The sequence below is a fragment of the Lissotriton helveticus genome, chromosome 2_1, assembly GCF_964261635.1.
Source record: "Lissotriton helveticus chromosome 2_1, aLisHel1.1, whole genome shotgun sequence".
NCBI classification, from domain to species: domain Eukaryota; kingdom Metazoa; phylum Chordata; class Amphibia; order Caudata; family Salamandridae; genus Lissotriton; species Lissotriton helveticus.
In genome coordinates, this window is record NC_136059.1 from 807607309 (window position 1) to 807626969 (window position 19661).

A 19661-nucleotide genomic window follows, 5' to 3' on the forward strand; every position below is an offset into this window, starting at 1 on the left:
CTTCCAGAAGGTTTTGCTTCTTTCATCCGCTGGCAACTGGTTCCTCTCTAGCAAATGGTACATCTGTGCTCGCATGCTGCCATTACCTCGGGCTGGGATCTCTCGTCACAGTCCGGAGGTCTGGGCCCGGGTCACAGCAGTTAACACTGGGCCCACACACAACTGGATCTCTGAAACTACAAGTCCCGACGTCCTCGTGCCCTGGGGCCAGTGTAAATGTAAATGTAAATTGATACTTGTATAGCGCACTACTCACCCGCAAGGGTCTCAAGGCGCTTGTACGAATACCGCTGTGGAACCCATCCTGGCTTTCCCTGTGAGGTGTCCACTCCTGGGCACCCCCAAGGTGGAGGCCAGGCATCCTTAGCGTTGTGGGGGCCGTTGTGGAGATTAAGCAAGCTATTGCCCAGAGTCACAGAGTGGGACTCCATGATTGGAATAGGCACCGAGGCGAGAATTATCAGGTCCGTGGAATTTTTGAGCCCAAGACCCGCGAGGCGGGGAATTGAACCCTGGTCCCGGGCTAGACCTCTGCATCAGGGTCTGCCGCTCTAACCATTGAGCCACACTTCTCTGTACTGCCCCGCAGTCGCACAGAGGGTAAACAGAAGGGCACCTCCTAGTTTGTAGCTATTTATAGATGTGCCTCCCTTATGTAGAAGTGTAGAAGAGCAGTCATTGTATTGGAGGAAGAGACACAAATAAAAGCAAGGCAATGGCTTGGAACACACAGTGGCGTCTGGTCTTCACTTAAGGAAACTATTAATACAAAAATAAACGCAGAGGAAAAATGTTTTCTTAAAATAACACTGGCTCTTTCCGAAGCACAGGAAGCCTTGGAGCTAAGAAAACATCAAGCCTTGTGCTGAGGTCACTCGAGCCAGATACACGGTTTCTCCGGATCTGACTTAAGTTTGAACAATGGGCGCATTGGAACATGTTCACCATTTTCACAATGGTTACAACGTACGTCGTTTTCTTTCAGCCTAAACTGCCCACGGACCAGTGGCCGAACTGGCTCTGTGTTTTGTGAAGATACAAGGAAATGGACATTGAAACGAGTTCCTTCTGGTCCCTGTAGTCATGTCCTTAACTTTTCAGGCAAAAACACTTACTGATTTCTGAATAATGAGTGTAAAAGCCTTAAGGTAACCTTGTTGTTCCTTCTTACATTTCACATGCTTTACTCAATCTTGCATTCCCTATGAATGTTGCTTTTTCCAGGATGTTGTTATTTTTTTTCCCAGGAAGGATATTACTCTGGTCTAGTGTATAATTTGAATTGAGTCACATCCAGGTGTTTATAGCGGGCAGAAATGGGTTGTAGCTGAAGGAAGTGTGAGTTTCTCTCAGTGGGGCAGTATGGTGTTCAGTGGGAGAGAGGATGTGGCATTATGGCCAGAGCTGCCGAATTTTGAACAGGGGAACCAGGTTCAGCCTTCATGACCAGTTCACCAGACCACTCTCGTGATGGAGCACATTACCATGCTAGACCTTGGAAGGTCCAGTTAGACTTTAGAAGCTCTGATGTCTTATCACCCACAGGTGGACCCTAGCTGTGGCAAGAGTGAGTTAACCTTGAAGACCTGTCCACCACAATCCATACTGAAGCTCACCTCCAGTCTTGCGGACAGGACTGCAAAGCAGCAAGATCAACAGTGATTATGTCACTGAGGTCACAGGACCCTTGAGGCCAGTCCACCTCATCCATTGGTACCTCCATTGTCCTGGTTTCAGAAGCTACCCTGATCCCCTGCAGCCTAGAAGGGCAGGGTGTACCATGCTCCGAATGCACCCAGTTTGCCCCTTGCAGGACTGGCAACAATGCGCCTCCTGCCTATGCACCTTTTGTTCTCCTACAGCCTGGCATGGTGCCCTGCCCAGTGAAATGCTGCGCCAAGAGTCATTTCTTCCAGTGCCTTGGGTCTCTTATCTACCAGAATCAGGAATGTTTAAAATAAGGACGAGCACTACTATAAGGAGCTGGAGGCATGCTGATTATCAGAAAGCGCACAAAAACGATTTGAGTATTAGGGTGCTTGAATAAAAACATTAAGAAGCAGCGGGTCACATAGGAAATCAGTATTTTAAGGGAGTTTACTCATCACTTGATTGCACAGCTGCCCTCTCTCTCTAGACAGACATGGCTGCTTCAGCCCCTGTGTTCTTTCAAGCCTATGATGTGCCCTTGAGGCGGCTGGATCTCTTACAGATTGAGACCTTTCTGCAGATACGGACTCTACTGTACAAGCGAGTAGCCCCAAAGCCATTTGCTGATGCAGAAAGACTTGTGTTAAATTTGAATTATGGGGGAAAAGCTTTGTAAAATAAACCAGTGAGAAAGTATGTCTTACAGCTGGAAATTGGAGCGAGTCACACTTGAGCATGGAGTATACGGCACCTCATCACAAAAAAACATTGTACATCAGTAAATTCAGGAGTAAGATACAACTACTCAACGAAAAAGGTTTGTGGATCGAGCCCGCTGTCATTGCAGAGAGTGCTTTGTGTCTTGAAGACTACCTCCTCAGCGGGTAGAGCTCGCTCACTTTTGTACAGAGTGGCTTGCAGTGAGAGTATGATTCCCTGTGGCGAGTCCTTTCTTCTTCTCTTGCTTCACAGCCCAGGAAGACCCTCAGAATCCTCAGTTTTGCTGAAGTTCAGCATCAGGTCACATCAGATCATTGTCTCCATAACTTCAGATGTGCAGGTCGGTGCCTTCGCGCTCACTCCTGCCTTCCTAGCCAGTGGGACGCGGGCTCTTGCAGTCACCCAAAGCCTGCTGCACCCGGGCTCACTGTTTCTCATTATGTTGCTGTTACAGGTGATCCGATGAGCCATTCTAAGCTTTTGTTGGCAATAGTGCCAAACGCACACTGCTATATCAACACTTCTCGGCTGGTTTATCTTCAACAGGCAGTGTGCACAGCTGACGGGGCATATGCTTTGCATTTGCCATTAATGTGTCTAATTACTTCTGTCATCTCACAATATTTCAGTTATACAGTTATTTATGTTCAGTGGGTAAAATAAAGTTTTCAATACATTTAATTAAGCAATTGCTTCTGCGTTTGGTATGTGTAAAGCGAAGAATGCACCCGACTGTGAGGATCATATTGACACTTCTGACTGCTGGCACTGTGTGCAGTCTGAGAAAGAAAGTTGTGTGCGGAGTCTAAACAATGTTTAAAAAGTGTCTTCTGCTACACAGACAATAAGTGACTGTTTGTTTGCTGCTCCCTCCCTCTGTGCCCATCTGCTCTGGTGCCCTGCCCGCTCCCAGCGAGCACACATGTCCCTCACAAGAGGCCTACTTCCGCTCTCCCACCTCCAGTCAGCGGCACTGCCTCCAGTTGCCATGGCAAGACGGTGCCAAGAGAGGGAACGGAAACAATGCCAGTGGCTGTTCGCGGCCCCCATTGGGCCACCAAGCCCAAAGTGTCTTATACTGTGCAATAAAAACACGGGGGCATTCGGCTAGTTCCACTCCCGCTCAAAGAAGAGCCATAGACCCATGCACTACTAGAGAGACTGATTATGGGAAGTGAAACAAGAAGTGGCGGGAACCACTGCATCATCCCCAATCGAACAAGCGAAGTACAAGGGACAACTCCCATCTGCGTTAATAACAGACGGGCATTGTCAAGAACAGTGAGCTGAGAATGGCATGCCCAAATGACATATGGCGCCCATGCCATCTAGGCCTTGAGGGAATTTCTGGCCATAAAGCACTAAATTGTGGTAAATTATTAACGAGGCAGCAGATTTCAAGTGTACTTTTAGACTCATTGCCACATTGCCCCAGAGAGTTAATCCCTTTATTTAACATTGAGGCCAATTTTTCTGTCTTTATCAGGGCCTGGTTGTTCTCTTTTACAAGCAAGACAGTCCCTCCTTTCAGCACCAATGTTACAAGTTACCTCTTTATGGATTTGTAGTAGCCACGGCCAGTTCAGATCTAATCAACTCTGAACCTGCACTTTATGTCGATAAAAGGCGAGTGCCCAGTATTAATTACGCTCCAGAAGATGAGTGCCTGAGACCAAGGACATGAATATTTAATGCAATCTTCTTGCGCAGTGCAGTAACGCGGATGCTCATTAGGGTACAGTGGTCCATGGCAGGGGATTCCGAACAACAACTCAATGAGGCATGAGCAAACGTGGGTGGCGGGTAGGGGAAGGGTACAGACCTAGCAGCAATGTAGAGTGTTCTGTTCATTATCAGGATGAGCTGAATGTCCAGTTTGTGCCTTTGAGTGGCGTTGCGTCCTGGCTTGTGACCCACAAACACCGGATACTGTTTTGTATCTACGAGGAAGGAGAAAGGAAACAAAAATACATTGAGCAGGCGGCCTTGGGATAATGTAAAACAAGATCTGTAAACAATAAGAGAGCACAGCTATGGCTGCCTGTCCCCATGATACCAGAACTCACACAGCCAGTGATGCCACAAATTATTTTTCCAACACTTCGAAGTTGACTGGAGAACTACAAGTCCCATCATGCACGTGTAGTCGCCTAAAAAGTCAAGGGCAGCTGAAGGGGGCCCTCGTGATCTGGGGCTAGTTGGAAGCTATGTGATAGTAGAAGACATTCCCCATCCACCAATGGGATTCAGTGGCTGCTTGAACCTCCTCAGTAATAGATTGTGTTTTTACTACAGACAGGACTGCCAGGATGTCAGCAGGACTCTACACGCCAAATACAGGACTTCCTTTCTACAATTTATTATTATTAGGAGTGTTAGTCCCAAGGTTACCAGATGACTCCTTGTCAAAAAGCACACAATGTTTCAGCCATGGCATTTTCTTGCATAAATCATTGTTTTCACTGGTCTTGTTCAATTGGAACCACTGAGGAGAACCAAGACCGCATCTCCCATAATGCACACGTGTGTTAATTAAAAATCAGGAATGCTTTCTTGTTGACATAATTCATCTGGTAACCTTCCTTAGTCAAGCTGGTTCAACTGAAGCAATTGTACACTACATCTCAAAGAATGCACCTCCTCCTGGCACCCATGCCCCCTCCCCACCCACCCTCCGCCCCCGTGGTTGGGGTAAGTGGCAGAGCAAGTCACTGAATGAGATGCCAATGTCCTGGAAGTGGAAACGTGGGTCTTTCAGGAATGGCGCACTGCAGCTGAGGGCCTGGGGTCCTCCATGTGGGCTCTGTTCTGTCACAGTGAGCCTTTCATCTCCTGCAGACTCCCCAGTGCTGGAGGCTGTCTGAGAAAGCTTATCTTTCAGAACAAAGCCGTCATACAAGCCGCCCATCAGTCATTCAAGATTTATCGGCAGAAAGTTCACATTTCTGACCCGTATTCATACCGTGGAGCTCCGGTTTTGTTATTAGTTTTTAGCACCCCCTCTCTGCTCTCTCATACCCGGGGTATGAGGGAGGGAGGGGCCAGGCTGGACTTGCATTAGGGTTTTGCGGCCTAGACAGCCGACCCCTAGTCTGAAACCTAAGTGGTAGATACCCGCCTCTTTAAGCGGATGCAGATGCTTTGAAATGGATACAGGGTTACAGGATCTGCACATGTTGGCCTAATGCGGAGGGGTGTACAGTGTGGGACCCAATGGCCAAATGGGAACACGCTTGCTACCTTGTGTGTAACGCAGTAATGTCTGCGGTCAGAGCAGCAAATAAGGAGAGCAGCGTAGTAACCCAGGGGCAGCCCCTAGCCCTGCTCTGTCCTATTTTGCAAGTGCAGTAGGTACTGCTGCATTGTAAACCTTGTGCACTCGGGCTCAGGAGCGGGACTTTGTTCATCAAACTCTACTTAGGGTAGCTCTGTCTAAGGCCCATTCATACCCCCTTCACTCCTCAGTCGCTCTGTGCTAGATCCAACTGTTGTCAACTGTGATGGGGATCTCTACAGAGAAGTGACGTCATCTGGTGGCTCAACCATAAATCAAGGAAGCAGGAGAAACTGGCTCTGATCTCGACTTTTCCATCTAAATGTGTGATCCTGGACTGACTACTTTAACACCGTTTTTCTATACCCTTAATATGTCAGCATTGAAAGCGTTTACAACTGGGTAACAAGTTAATAAAACTGGACATTTAGATCCCAGTGGGCATGTCCACGAAAGCTGTGATAATGTAAACACATATTTTTACATTGAATAACAAATTTACGCACTATTGACCGGGGACTTAAACATTAGAGTTGTGCTAAACAGCACGCACCTCTTTACCTGTTTTCAGGCGAAGTTACAAAAAAGAACAGAGGGCCTGCATTTATTGTCTGTTTTTTTCTGGGGGACATTTTAAACTACATTAGTAATATAGCGGAGTCCCTTCTCTTAAAAAAGACCCACTGGACCTGAACCAGCAGGATCTGAACAGTACTGACCCGAGCGGGTCCTGAAAGAGAGGTGGACAGTGAGGAGGAGGAGTAAGTGAGGAGGAGAAGTAAGTGAGGCGCAAAGCGACAATATTTTGGTGAAGCAGAACTCCCCCGTCAACACAACAAGAGCCAGCACAAACGAGGAAAGAATTACAAAAAAAGCATGCATGCAAAACAGTGTGCATACATTTGCATACATTGTGAACCTTTAGAAAAGGTTCCTTTGTATTTCTAAATTATTGCAGACCCTCTTTCTCACGTAGGTAGCACTTCAGAGGCTCGTAACTTAGAATACGGACATGGATTTGCACAAAACTTTTTTTTTTTAAGTAAACTGCATGTGAGTGGAAGGAGTGCAGTAAGTTTATTAGACGACTCCAGGGCAGCTGAGAAACAAGGCTCGAGCCAAGGGCTATCGAATAACACATAATTCATTCTAAAGATTTGCAAAACTTGGTTAACAGAAATGTTGCCAAATGTACTCACATACCAACTTATGACGGGTGGTAACGGTATACCTACGGTGACCTGACCTCATACAACACACCGGGTCCACTTCTTCAAATTACTCCCAGCAGTTCTGTCACCTTAAAGATCGCCTGGATTAATGAGAACGATTACCTATGGTTTTTTTTATTATTAAGTTAAGAACGTTGACCAATGTAGGCCCATTGGCCCTTATGTGACAAAACCACCAGCTAAACCAATAATTAAGCAGCGAGTGAAGCTGTTCTGAACAAGACGCTCGGGGCCATTTTGTTTTTTACATTCTGGGGGCTCAGACCGGCTGACCCGAGTAGCCTCGAGCTGCATAAAGCAGTCCATTTCTGAACAACCGCTACGCTGTGGCTTTCTCGCTGCGCCATCCATCGAGGCCTTCTTGCGAGGACCGAGGGCGCATGCGCGTGGCCTTTGGTACTCACAGTTGCCATGCGAAATACTGATCGGCTCAGAATCTTCTGGGAAAGCAGCCCGGCCAGAGTGCAGCAGTGTGAAGTATAGCAGCAGCAGGGCTTCTGACCTCATAGTAGTTCAGCGAGGAGACTTCACTTCTTCACTTCACCCTGCGGGAGACAGAAAGGTGCCCGGGGGCACAGCTGGTCAGTGAGACGGTAATCTCTGTGCACATCCATCACACCTCAAGTGACCACAGAGACAATCAATCACTCGGACTTCCCCTCGTCAGTGTCATATGTTTTTCCTCATTCCTGGTAGGAATTTGTAAGGCTCAGCACCGCCTGTGACCACATCCGAGGATCCACAACCTCACATGCAGGTTTTGTGAGCCCAGTCATGCCACGTTCGTTCATCCATTCACTCAGTGCGTCCATTAATAATACCTTGTTTTGTTACACACTACTTTATATAGCTGCCTAAGGCTGTAAGTATCAAATGCTACTATTACCAAATTTAATGGCACTCAATTTTCAGACCACTGAAGTATGTAAGGGTTAGTCAAACTTGGCAGATTTCAAACAAGCGACCAGCAGATCACTGTGTGCATCAGCACAAATGTTTAACTCACTGAGCAATCCTTCCATCCAATGAAAAGTAGACAAAAAGAAAGGAGCACACAGGTGCACAGGGCAGTTGTCACTTGCCCCCTGTCCTTGTGATCAGACTTTAGATCAGTACACACTCCAGTTCCACAGTTTACAGATCACTGCTTAAATCTGCATCCCTGCCACCATGGCGTGTTTGTACGAGAGCTGCCTCCATTGGACCACTGAACAAAGCTTATGCCTGAATAAACTGGCAGCAGGAGACTATCATAAGCCCTACAATCTCGTCCGCATGGTCTCCTGCAAAAAGAGAACTCTGGTGACGAGCCGGGTGCCACTTGGTTCACTTGCTTGGTATTACTAAAACTTGGCCTTGGCACAGTGCTAAACACTGGCAACTGAGAATGGAAATTTCAGTGGAAGTCATGACATTTTCAGAGACCCCACTATCATTTTGTATTACATCACAACCACTGGCTAAGCGTAGCCTCAGTAAGGGCATAGAGGCTTCAAGGGGCTCTCAAGATAAGCTGCCCAGCCCTTGCTAATCTGCATACTTGGCCATTTTTCTACAAGTTCCATACTGGACACACAGGTTTGTTTGCTGTATATTGAAAGGTGTACTAGTGATGTACACACAATTGAAGACCTCCACAGTAGAGGAACCTTCCTAATGATTACCAATATGCACCTGCACGGATTTGTATTTGAAGACAGTAGGTCAGAATCTTTGCTCATTCGATACTTGGCCCCTCGGCAGTTGCAAAAATGAAGGTTTACACTATAAATGGGACTGGCTGTGTGAACACCACAAGATCACATGAACCCACTTTGCCAGAGAGATCACACAACAAGCTTTAGGACTGTCCTGTCTGAATCAGTAGGGACAAGCTTGGCTCTAAAGGGTCAAACTATACAAACCCTGCCATCACCAAGTGAGGATGGCACATGTACATATGTGGAGGCAATATCCTGCGCCTTATTTTGGAAACTCCAGTTTACCAAATACCGTCAGGAGCACATCGGTTTTTGCACATATAGTGAACTGTTATGAAATAAATTCCATTTACATCTTGGACTGGGTATTGGTGTTTAATGATGTCTATAGGTTTTTTTAGTACTTTTTCGAAGAAGAAGAAATCCTCACTACCAATACAAGAACGCCCCAACAGGATCCAGAGAAGCCATTTTCAAGGAGGCAACTGGGATTTTCGACAAGGTCTAACTTCCAAGGGGTGAACACAAACACAACAGATAAAGGGGTAGGTGAGCTGAGCTGTGGGCAATCACAAAATATTTCGCACCGAGTCACCGGTACCATCGAAGAGCAGGCGAACATGCTTCTGTGCATTGTGGGTAAAATAAATATATCTCGGGACGCTATAAACTCACTGGAATACATCCTGACGTAAAATAATGACACGTAGACACGTTGACACAAGACTGCGCTAGTTTAGCAATCGTTCACCCATGCCATCCCAAAAGCCCGGCCATAAAAGAGATTCGTCCCCTGAGCACAAGGGAGCCAGGCAGCCGGCTCTGCGTCCATATCAGGAGGAACAGGGCCTGCCGCCGCGTTAATCTGCAATGCAGAGGGAATTTGTGCTTAAAAGAAAGGTTTGTTCTTCACCCTGTTCGCTTTGATGCTGCCTGCCAAAAAACGGTATTTAGTACAGGGGAGGTTTTACAGCCTTTTGGGATTTACGTGCAGCAAGGCGCGCGCTACTGCGCCGATTGTCTCAGAGAGTCCACTCGGGGAGAGGGGACCCCCACCTGCAGCCCCTCCATCCATCCGAGGGGCCAGCACATCGGCCCTCCCTGCACGGCCATGCGAGCAAGGGCGGGATCGCGGTCACACCCTGGCGGACCGCCACCTGCAGCCTCTCCATCCGAGGGGCCAGCACATCGGCCGCCCCTGCACGGCCATGCGAGCAAGGGCGGGATCGCGGTCACACCCTGGCGGACCGCCACCTGCAGCCCTCCGTCCATCTGAGGGGCCAGCACATCGGCCGCCCCTGCACGGCCATGCGAGCAAGGGCGGGATCGCGGTCACACCCTGGCGGACCGCCACCTGCAGCCCTCCATCCATCTGAGGGGCCAGCACATCGGCCGCCCCTGCACGGCCATGCGAGCAAGGGAGGGATCGAGGTCACACCCTGGCGGACCGCCACCTGCAGCCCTCCATCCATCTGAGGGGCCAGCACATTGGCCGCCCCTGCATGGCCATGCGAGCAAGGGCGGGATCGAGGTCACACCCTGGCGGACCGCCACCTGCAGCCTCTCCATCCGAGGGGCCAGCACATCGGCCGCCCCTGCACGGCCATGCGAGCAAGGGCGGGATCGCGGTCACACCCTGGCGGACCGCCACCTGCAGCCCTCCATCCATCTGAGGGGCCAGCACATCGGCCGCCCCTGCACGGCCATGCGAGCAAGGGAGGGATCGAGGTCACACCCTGGCGGACCGCCACCTGCAGCCCTCCATCCATCTGAGGGGCCAGCACATTGGCCGCCCCTGCACGGCCATGCGAGCAAGGGCGGGATCGAGGTCACACCCTGGCGGACCGCCACCTGCAGCCTCTCCATCCGAGGGGCCAGCACATCGGCCGCCCCTGCACGGCCATGCGAGCAAGGGCGGGATCGCGGTCACACCCTGGCGGACCGCCACCTGCAGCCCTCCATCCATCTGAGGGGCCAGCACATCGGCCCTCCCTGCACGGCCATGCGAGCAAGGGCGGGATCGAGGTCACAGCCTGGCGCTGGGCAACATTCAGCAACTGTAAGAAAGCACAGGAAACATGCAGTGCGAGAAACCTGCATGCACTGTTCGTTCACTGGGCAAGAAAAACATCTACTACTTGCTTTAATGGAAGCTAGAATCGCCAACAGCCGCCACCAACACACGCTACCACCAATCAGAAGCAAAAAGGAGTGTTCTGGACTCCCAACAATAACCAGCAAAGGATTATTCAGCATCACCAACAATCAGCAGCATGAAAGATTATACCGGATCACCACCCGAAAAGGAGTATACTGCATAACAAGCAATCAAAAGCAAAAATGTATGCCCTGCATTCCAAACAGGAACCAGCAAATGAATATCCAGCAGCATGACCAACTATCAACTTCAGGAAGGATTATCATTCCTTATCAGCAGCTTGGAGAATTGTGCATTACCAGCTGTAGAAATCATAGAATAAGTCTTTGTTAGATGATGTCTGGTTAGGTTTCGAGACCACTCGTGACACTCTTCTCTAGTCTTTTCTACTTTCATTCCCTAGTTTTCGCCCTTGTCAAAAAACAAAACACCTCCTTTCTGTTTGTTACCTTTGGTGTAAACTTACACTACCATGAAACGGTGGCTTCTCCATCAACTTCAATCACCAATGAATTTGCATTATTTTACCATCCTTTTGTACTAACTGTTCTCTGACACACTTTGGTGGAATCGCTGTACAAGGAAGTAGTTAAAAAAAGGTGGTGCTATTTTGAAAAGATGAGCAGAATACCATGTAACAACTACAAAATGTAACGTTTTATTGAAAATAAGTAAACAACAAATGAAAAAAAGAGAACGTCTCAAAAACGTAGGTTAATAAATCCAGTGACTCTGGAGTAAATTAAGAGTAGGGTGCAGAAAAATGTGCATGTCACACGTTTTGATGATAGTTTCCAACAGAACATAGATTCCTTCCTAAGAGTTGTCGTCATCTGTCTTAGTGCCAATATTTTTGCTACATCATCGTGTACTGTATCAAAAATATAACAATGTCGATGAAGTTTTAGATGAGTAGTTATGACTAAGTGGCGTGTGTGGGTTGGTCATCATTAATCTGAGCAGCGTATCCCGTTCATCAACTATTCAAGGAAACCATCAATCATCTTATCGGTGTTCCAATCAATCATCACATAAGGGTGGCCCTTCCATCATCTCAGCAGGGTAACTAGTTCTCAGTTCTCGAAGGCGATCATCAATCAACTTATGGGTGTGACCCCTCCGTCATCTCAATAGGGTGGCCGTTCATCATCTCTCTAAGGAGGCTATCAATCATTGCACCAGGAAGCCTACTGATTGGTTCAGCAGAGTGGCCAATGATGTACGACTAAAAACACAATACGTAATGTGAGGCACTAACCATCAATATAAGGGAGACCTACTCAAGTCAAGTCAAGTCAATCAGCTTTATTTCGATAGTAAAAGTATCATAAAAGCATTACATAAAAAAACATTACAATAGAACCATGTAGCTTAAAATCCAATAACTATCAGATAAAAATACATCAATATAAGGGAGACCTACTCATAAAAGGTTCTTTATCTTGTAAATGAGGCTACGTATCCATGCATATAACCAAAGTCACTGTAATACGTGGTGTGTCCATGTCCATAAATGACAGTGAGCAGACAACAGACATAAGGCAATGACCTGAGATGCACAGTAAGCAATGCCTGGCCATACAGAGTCCATATATGTGTTGGACCCATAAGCCTTGCTAGTGAGTTGCTCAGTAAATGGCACAACTGGGCTGAGCCTGGAGGTGGCAAAGCTACCAGACTACTTCTAGTACTCTTCCAACACAGGAGGGACACTCTTTCTGCCTCTGTCTTCTATAAAGGGGTACAGCCTGGCTAGTGATGAGACTAAATTAGGTGGCTGGATCTTACTCAGGTCTAAAGCCTTGCGTTCCTGCTCCACCATGAGTGCTGTTCTTCAGGTTGGTGGTTTTTCTGACATTGAGAAGGCACTCTCCGCTGTGCTGCACATTATGTGAACATTTACAAGCGCTCCTAGGTAGAAACCCACTCCCAAGTCTTAAATTCTGTCTTTCTATAGGTCTGGGACAATACCTGACAGCTAATAGATGAAGTTGGGTGACATTAGGCTTGAAACAGTTGCTTCACCCCATGTGCCAAGCTGACGGCTGAGTTGCTGTCACTTCCACTACGTTTGCATGTCTTGCATATACCTGCAGCCAGGCAGAGTGCGTCCTGAACTGTTTTGCATGCTCAGATGGGAGACGCTGGGGATGACAATTATAGTGAATGGCAAAAAGATTAAAATACATTCTTGTTTGTGTTTTACTTTCACTGGAATCCCCTTGACCCACAACGGCCACAGATCTTCCATGAAGGCTCTCAAAAGGAGAAATTTACAATGAAGCAACGTGCTAGGCTGATACTTCCAGCAGCCATATTAATTGCAGAACATCCTTTCTTATGAGAGAATAGGTGTCACAGCACAACTACTTCATTCCTTGCATTACTGTGGGTGTGAATAAACAATATAAACTGGGATTCTGCCCCATGCCAGCCCGGCCCTGCAGGATCCCAACAATCCTGCTACATGCCACTGGTGCACAGCTTGTTTAAGAGTGATCGTTCTCATCGACGCGGCACTAAAGAAAATTTCCTAGGAAAGGAAAAACCTGCTGTGGATCAATGAAATAATTCCAGACCGGGTGGTGACAGAAGCTTCTTATAAAATATTTACCAAAACCCACCCCCACTGGCTCAGAGCAGAGAATACCACATTGTAGCACAACTACTCTGAGTAGCAGTGCAATTAAAAATGACAAATGGGTGTCAAATTAGAAATCATTTTATCGACATTGAGGCAGACCTGCACCGTGCAACAGTCCAATTATGCATGGAAAAATCTCTATAAAAGATTAATGAATGAATGTGTTTCTTAATACACTGCACAACAACTTAGTGCAAGTAAGTCAGGAAGAAATGGTGCCCCGTACATCAAGAGGGGTTACGCTAGTGAGTAGGTTCAACTGATCAGGGATGCAGAAGGGAAAGAGGATTGGGGAGAGATGTAGTACAGGTGAAGAGGGGTATCAGCATTCCTCACTACCACGCGGTGAGGGATGTGCTGGCCTGAAATTAAATCTGGCCCGTCTCCAGCCACCCAATCTGTTATTTTGCACCCACTATGCAGCATGACTATAGTGGGTTTATCAACTGTATATAAGAACACAACCAGTGCCCAGAGTTTTCTTGGTCTGATGGCTCAGGAGACTATTACATTCCTTGCCCGAGTCTTTGCTATACCCCAGGGTCACAGGTTCGAATCTCTGTAGGTTCACTCTATTATCATCTTTTTTGCTGACTTGGATAACAATAAACATTTTTTCTTCTGCGCCAAAACACCAAAAGGTGAAGCATTTTAAACCCTCATGCTGTGATAAGACAAGCTTCACAGAAACTGTAGAATAACTTTAGCGACTCTAGATCACATGAGGTGAGAGTGCAGAAAAATGTGTAAGAGTAACCATCAAATACAAATCACCGACTTAGAGCAAAAACCAACTCCTCCCCGCAGCATTTAACATATAGATATGTTTTAAACAATGACATCCGAATTCCCAGATTCTCCTTGATGTGTAAATGGCAAGGAGTGATGACCAGAAAGCAGGCGCAGTCTGTGATATCACTCCACCTGTACCCACAGATCTGCATCTAATCAGAGCCGGCCCGTGCTCGGATAGCGCCTTAGCCAGAATGAAATTTGGCACCCTGGCTGCTGCTAGTGCATAAAATGAGGCAGCATGGGGCTCATTTTATTTTCACAGTTCAGTTACACATCCAAGCAGTGACTGGCGGCACCTCCACCAAATAATCAGATTCACTCACAGCGGTAGCTTGATCTCGCTGGTGCCATGTTGTTGGTGGTGTGAATGGTGGTGTGTGTCAGTGGGTGTCGGGGAGAGGGAGATAGGAGGGAAGGAAGGGCATTGATGGGGTGTATAAGGCACCAGAGGCAAGTACAAATGATTTAAATTAGTTGAGTCTGCATCATTGGTGTCAAGATGGACTTTAATACAGACCCAGCTGAAAACTGGCGCCCTGGACCGCGGCCCAGCTCCCCCATGCCAACTGCCGGCCTGCACAAAATACTTCAAGAGTCACAGACCCTTAAAGAGAGAGCAAACGCCACTAACACACCCAATACTACAAAAACTGGCCAATTCTTATCCTCACACTTTAGGCACTGCACCTTCAAAACTCCCATCACCCAAGAAGACCCAGGGTCGGTCACACACTGCTTTATACGCGAGCTTCACACAAGAGCCCGAGAGCGCACCCCAGATTTGACCTCTGGGAACGCCCACGCATAGAAGAAAATCACACACTTCAAGCCAAACGTGGCCTCTCCGCGCTTTAAAACATTGCCTCATCCTACAATTCTTCTTCCTGTTTTATTTCTAGCACACTGTGACAGGAATCCTTCTCTGCGGGCGGATTGTGCAAGGACGCGGCAAGATGCCGGCGCGTAGCTGCGCCAGGCCCCGGCTCCTCGCGTGGAGCTGAGGCCCAGCGCGGTCCCCGCACTGGAGAGACCCATAGAAGCGGCCTTTGTTTCCCCGCATGAAGCGCCGCGATTGTTCGGGGTATAATCCTTAGTCTCACGCGGCAACAGCGCCTATAGCTTGATAATTCAACCTTAATTTCTACGTGGCCGGGGGGCTAGGCGAGAGAGCGCTCTCTGCTAGAAGGGCCAATCAATCACCACCACGCAGCAAGCCAACAATCGCACCCACTGCTTGTCGAAAAGTGTTTCGAGAACTTGCACAAAGATTTAAATAGATCTGGCATTTTTCCTTTACCTTTCTAAGGTGCCACCAGTCTTGTTATCTGCATATTTCCACCCCGCTGCCATTTTCTTTGCCTGGTCTCAAAGCTTGCACGTTTTTTGTAATCATTCCGTGCGCTGCCGGAGCTGAGTAATTGCCTCGTGGCGCTGTGTGCCGCGGAGTCAAATAGGATAATCAGTTTCCGCTGTATGTTTTAACAGGGAGATTTGTTTTCTATTAGCACTTCATTTTGTTAGAAGAAAATTCCTTACATCTTCCCACCCTGGCACAACTTCAAAAGTTCATGTGCGGTGCTGCAATAATTTTAATCACAAAATTGTCATTTCAATTTCGCTTCGTTGTTCCCCCTGCAGCAAGCAGTGGGCAGCTGCAGCTGCTCGTCAGTATTCCGAGCTAATTGCTGATTCATGGGGTGAAATAAAATATGAGTCTACCCGGGTAATTTTTTATTTATTTATTGGATTGTTATAGTCCCACATGCCACCAGGTAGCTCCTTCAAAGCGCTAGAAGGGGCATTTTGTAGAGCGCAGTGCATCTCAAGAGGATGGATAGGCAATGCAGAAGAAAGATATAAGCATTGGCTAAGCCAATTGGTTTGGCTTGCATTTTGATTCCTGCTATCAATATGAATGAAGCCTGTTGTGCGGATTAAAACAAAGTAAAATGAGTGTTACCTTCTAGAATATATCTTTGAGATAAATATTATAATGTGTGATGATGGATCAGTGTACTTTTGCGATGTAAAATAGTCCCTTACGCATAGTAGAGCAAACACTCCAAACAATGTGGAATGATACACCAAACAGCCACTAACATGATGGGAGAAAGACTCCTCTAGCAGGAGACAACTCCTGCTCAGTGTATATTAAAAAGATAACAAGGGGAGCTCTGCACTGTCAAGCCAGGCCTAAAACACATTAAGGCATTTAGTTAAATCTTTCTAGCATAGGGGTATTCGAACTGCGGGTGGGGAAGGGATCCCGAGAGGAGTGAAAGGCTCTGGCAGGTAGAGGGCTGGGGTATCCTCAAACGCATCACCAGTGTCTCTGAAAATCAACACTGTTTGGCCAATATACAGAGTAAATTCTACTCTTAAAGGGAAAACTAAATATCACTGTGGGAAAAAAAAAAAAATCAATTTTTGTCGCCATTACTTGGAGTAAGTACCTCCCACACAGAAAAGCCAGTTCTATTGCTTTAGAATATCCCTATCTTCATTCCCCAATCCTCCTTTTCAATACGCAGCTTGCCTGCAATGTTTCAACTTAGAGGTATGGATAGTAATATATACAAAAACACTGCTGAAAATGAGTTTTTGTGTAGACGTGTTGGAGAAATGTCCCCAAATTGACTTACTACTACAACACTATTATAACTTATGCATAATACAACATTTCAATGTGCACTGTCAGAAGGGATGATGAAGGCATCTGGGTACATTTTGTAACTCGTAGAGCACGAGGAGAGGAAGGTTGGCATACATAGCTAGAAGAACAATTAGCTACCAGCATGCATTGTGAATCTGCACGGTATTTGCATGCCGTATTTCTTTAATTTTCTATTTTTTTCTTTCCCAACTTGATCACATATTTAATAGCAGTAACATTCCAGATGTTCCCTTCTTAATCAAACATTGTTAGTTAATGCCCTCTGTGTCCTTCACTGGGGCGTTAATGGCAGAAAAGGCCCCCAACTTTCTCGTTAATTGTAGTTCTTTAGCCGGAACGAAGGGGCTAAGGGGGGCACAGTGACCCTAAAATTACAGCCACGGGGACCAATGGACGAGTCCCAGGCCAAATCTCTGCACACAAATGCTCTACCCGTAAGAACAAGAATCAGAAAGGAAGGATTTACGGGAGCACAGGACTAGTTGTATGTCATCATACATGTTTTGACACAGAGGCACCAGAACCAGGAAGAGTGGCAGTCATCTGTAACCGGTGCCGCTTCTGCTCTACCTCGAATTACCTTCATGCGATGAATCGGAGCTGAATTGCTGCTTTTCACGCCCCTTTGTTAACCAAGCAAACTTACTTTTTACCATTTACAAGAATTCCTTATTTTGCTAGTTGCCTTTTCGTTTAGCTTGAATAACCAGCAGAAGGTTTCAGACCCTGTTTTTCATCCCATTAACATTGATGCTTTCATTGTCACCATTACCACAAAAGTCAAGTTAGCTAGCTCCTCACTACTTCTTGGGGGCAGGAGCATTACAAATATGCATGTTATGTACTACCCACGTGCAAGTGCTCACAAGTGCCCAACAAACCTTGCCATTTTCAGTAGAATAATCACCGTGCTTTTACAAAGAATGCAACAGAGCAGTGAATACACCAAGCCAATCTGCCAAGGCCATGCTACCCTTCCGCTAGTGGGGACCGATCCCCGCCTGTCAGCTCCCATTAGGGCACAGAGGGGCTAATTCTACCCGAGCAGTTGTCTAACTCGGGGATAAAGTGACTGTCTGCGATCCATACAGCCTCTGGGAGGTGATTGGAAGGGACTTTCCACCCCACCCAAGCCAGAAGGGGAGCAGCGGGCCAGCTTGTACTTATTACACCGACTTGGTTTCAGATTTTAAATCCAAAGACTTAGCTGGGCATTGCCTGGTAATCAAGTATCTGAAGTGCCCACGGCCTGCCGCACCTGGTTCTTCTCAGCAATCCGAGGGCCTACTGGGAAATCCAAGCAGGCAATTAGAGAAGTTAAAGGGTTTCTGTATCCAGACAAGTGACAATTGGGACTTGGAGTACTTTACAACTAGATTAAATAGGTTTAACTCTAAGTCTGCAACGAGCGCTCAGGTCGAGATGCACAGAGTGTGCAGACCATAGGAGTTGCCATGCTGGACTGGCGCAGACCTATTGTGGGCACACAAGAGATGTGAGCAGATCGTGGAGTTGCATAGAACACCCATGCGTACTGTTGCCCTGTCTTTCTAGCTTACAGACATTAAATACCTGGAAGAAATGTCAGTACACTTGTCATGGTGAGATTTCACAAGAGAAGGATGATGCATTTTGTGCAGTTGGCCTCTCACTGTTATACACAAGTGTGACCTCTACAGGATGCTAAATCCGAAGCTCTCCATTGTTGCCTAAGTGTGTGAACTGCTGAGCATGTGGTGGCCTTTTCGTCACTTGCCAGTCTTTGGGGTTGCTTGCCTCGCAGAGCTCAGCTCCATCTCCCTGTGAGACCCACATAGAAAGATGGTGCAATTCTCCTCCCAGTGACTTCTTTTACCAAAAGTGAAACCTTGCTCCAGTTCACAATCCATTCCGGATTACCATATTGGCAAAGTAGGCACCGGCCTATGGGTCCCACTCCTTTTAGGGGCCCAGCAACAACGGAGCAAAATACAACTTAAGGTACATAAATCAGAGACATCAGATCCACATAACAGTTTGTCTCTTAACAGCTCATCATCTGGCAGCTGCCAGTTTGTAAAAACAACCTGTGCATTGGGTAATAGGAGATGATTTTCGATTGCCTGGGGGCCTGCATAGGGTTTAATCCTGCACTGTACACAATTTCTTCGTATGAAAAATGTAATACCAGTGGGCAGCCTGCTTGCTTATGCAAGGATTTTAGTAAATGAAACTGGCATGACATTAACATAAGGCGAATTGATTTGCCCCTGACCGCCCTATTTAGTTTAAGCTGGAATGCTGAGATTCAAGCACAGTCAACTTATATAAGACATTATTTCCTTTCTTTAATTTATAAAGGCGATGGCGTGCCTTAAGAAGTCCATCTCCATGGAAATATTAAGGAAGATAAGTCAGGTGGCCAGTTGAGACGGAAACTAGAAACTAAGAAATGGGAACAGAGTTAGGAAGAGACAGAAAAAGAGTAGACACGCACCAGGCAGAGAAAAATCAGAATGGGAAAAGTGCTGCATGCCAGCAAGAGAGGATCGAACAAATCAGAGCAACTTTATGGTTAATGATGGCATTCTAAAAAACAAGCCTGCCCCCAGTATTACGTTTATGCCACATGTGTTAGCACCAGTAATAATAGGACTGCGGCGCCCACACATATCACAAGACAGCGGCCGCACAACACCCCACAGCCCTCGCTGGTGAGAATGAGATCACGGCCCGGAAAGAAACACACTGTCTTTAAATACTCGTGTCTCCAAGCCTCCTCGAGTGTTGATAATGAACAGTCGCATCCATGCTGCACGATGGTGTGTCAAACAA

At 47.0% G+C, this 19661-nt stretch overlaps 1 protein-coding gene across 5 annotated transcripts in view; it reads right to left on the reverse strand.

The window, feature by feature from the left end:
• SEMA6A (semaphorin 6A) overlaps positions 1 to 19661 on the reverse strand; it is a 325611-nt gene that overhangs the window by 199607 nt on the left and 106343 nt on the right. For all 5 annotated transcript variants that reach the window (XM_078675549.1, XM_078675550.1, XM_078675546.1 and 2 more), the window contains exons 2-3: positions 7281 to 7421; positions 4193 to 4310 (exon numbers count right to left, since the gene is read on the reverse strand). In XM_078675549.1, the coding sequence (XP_078531675.1) occupies positions 4193 to 4310; positions 7281 to 7383 (221 nt within the window). In that variant the 5' untranslated portion in view covers positions 7384 to 7421. The remainder of the gene's footprint in view (positions 1 to 4192; positions 4311 to 7280; positions 7422 to 19661) is intronic.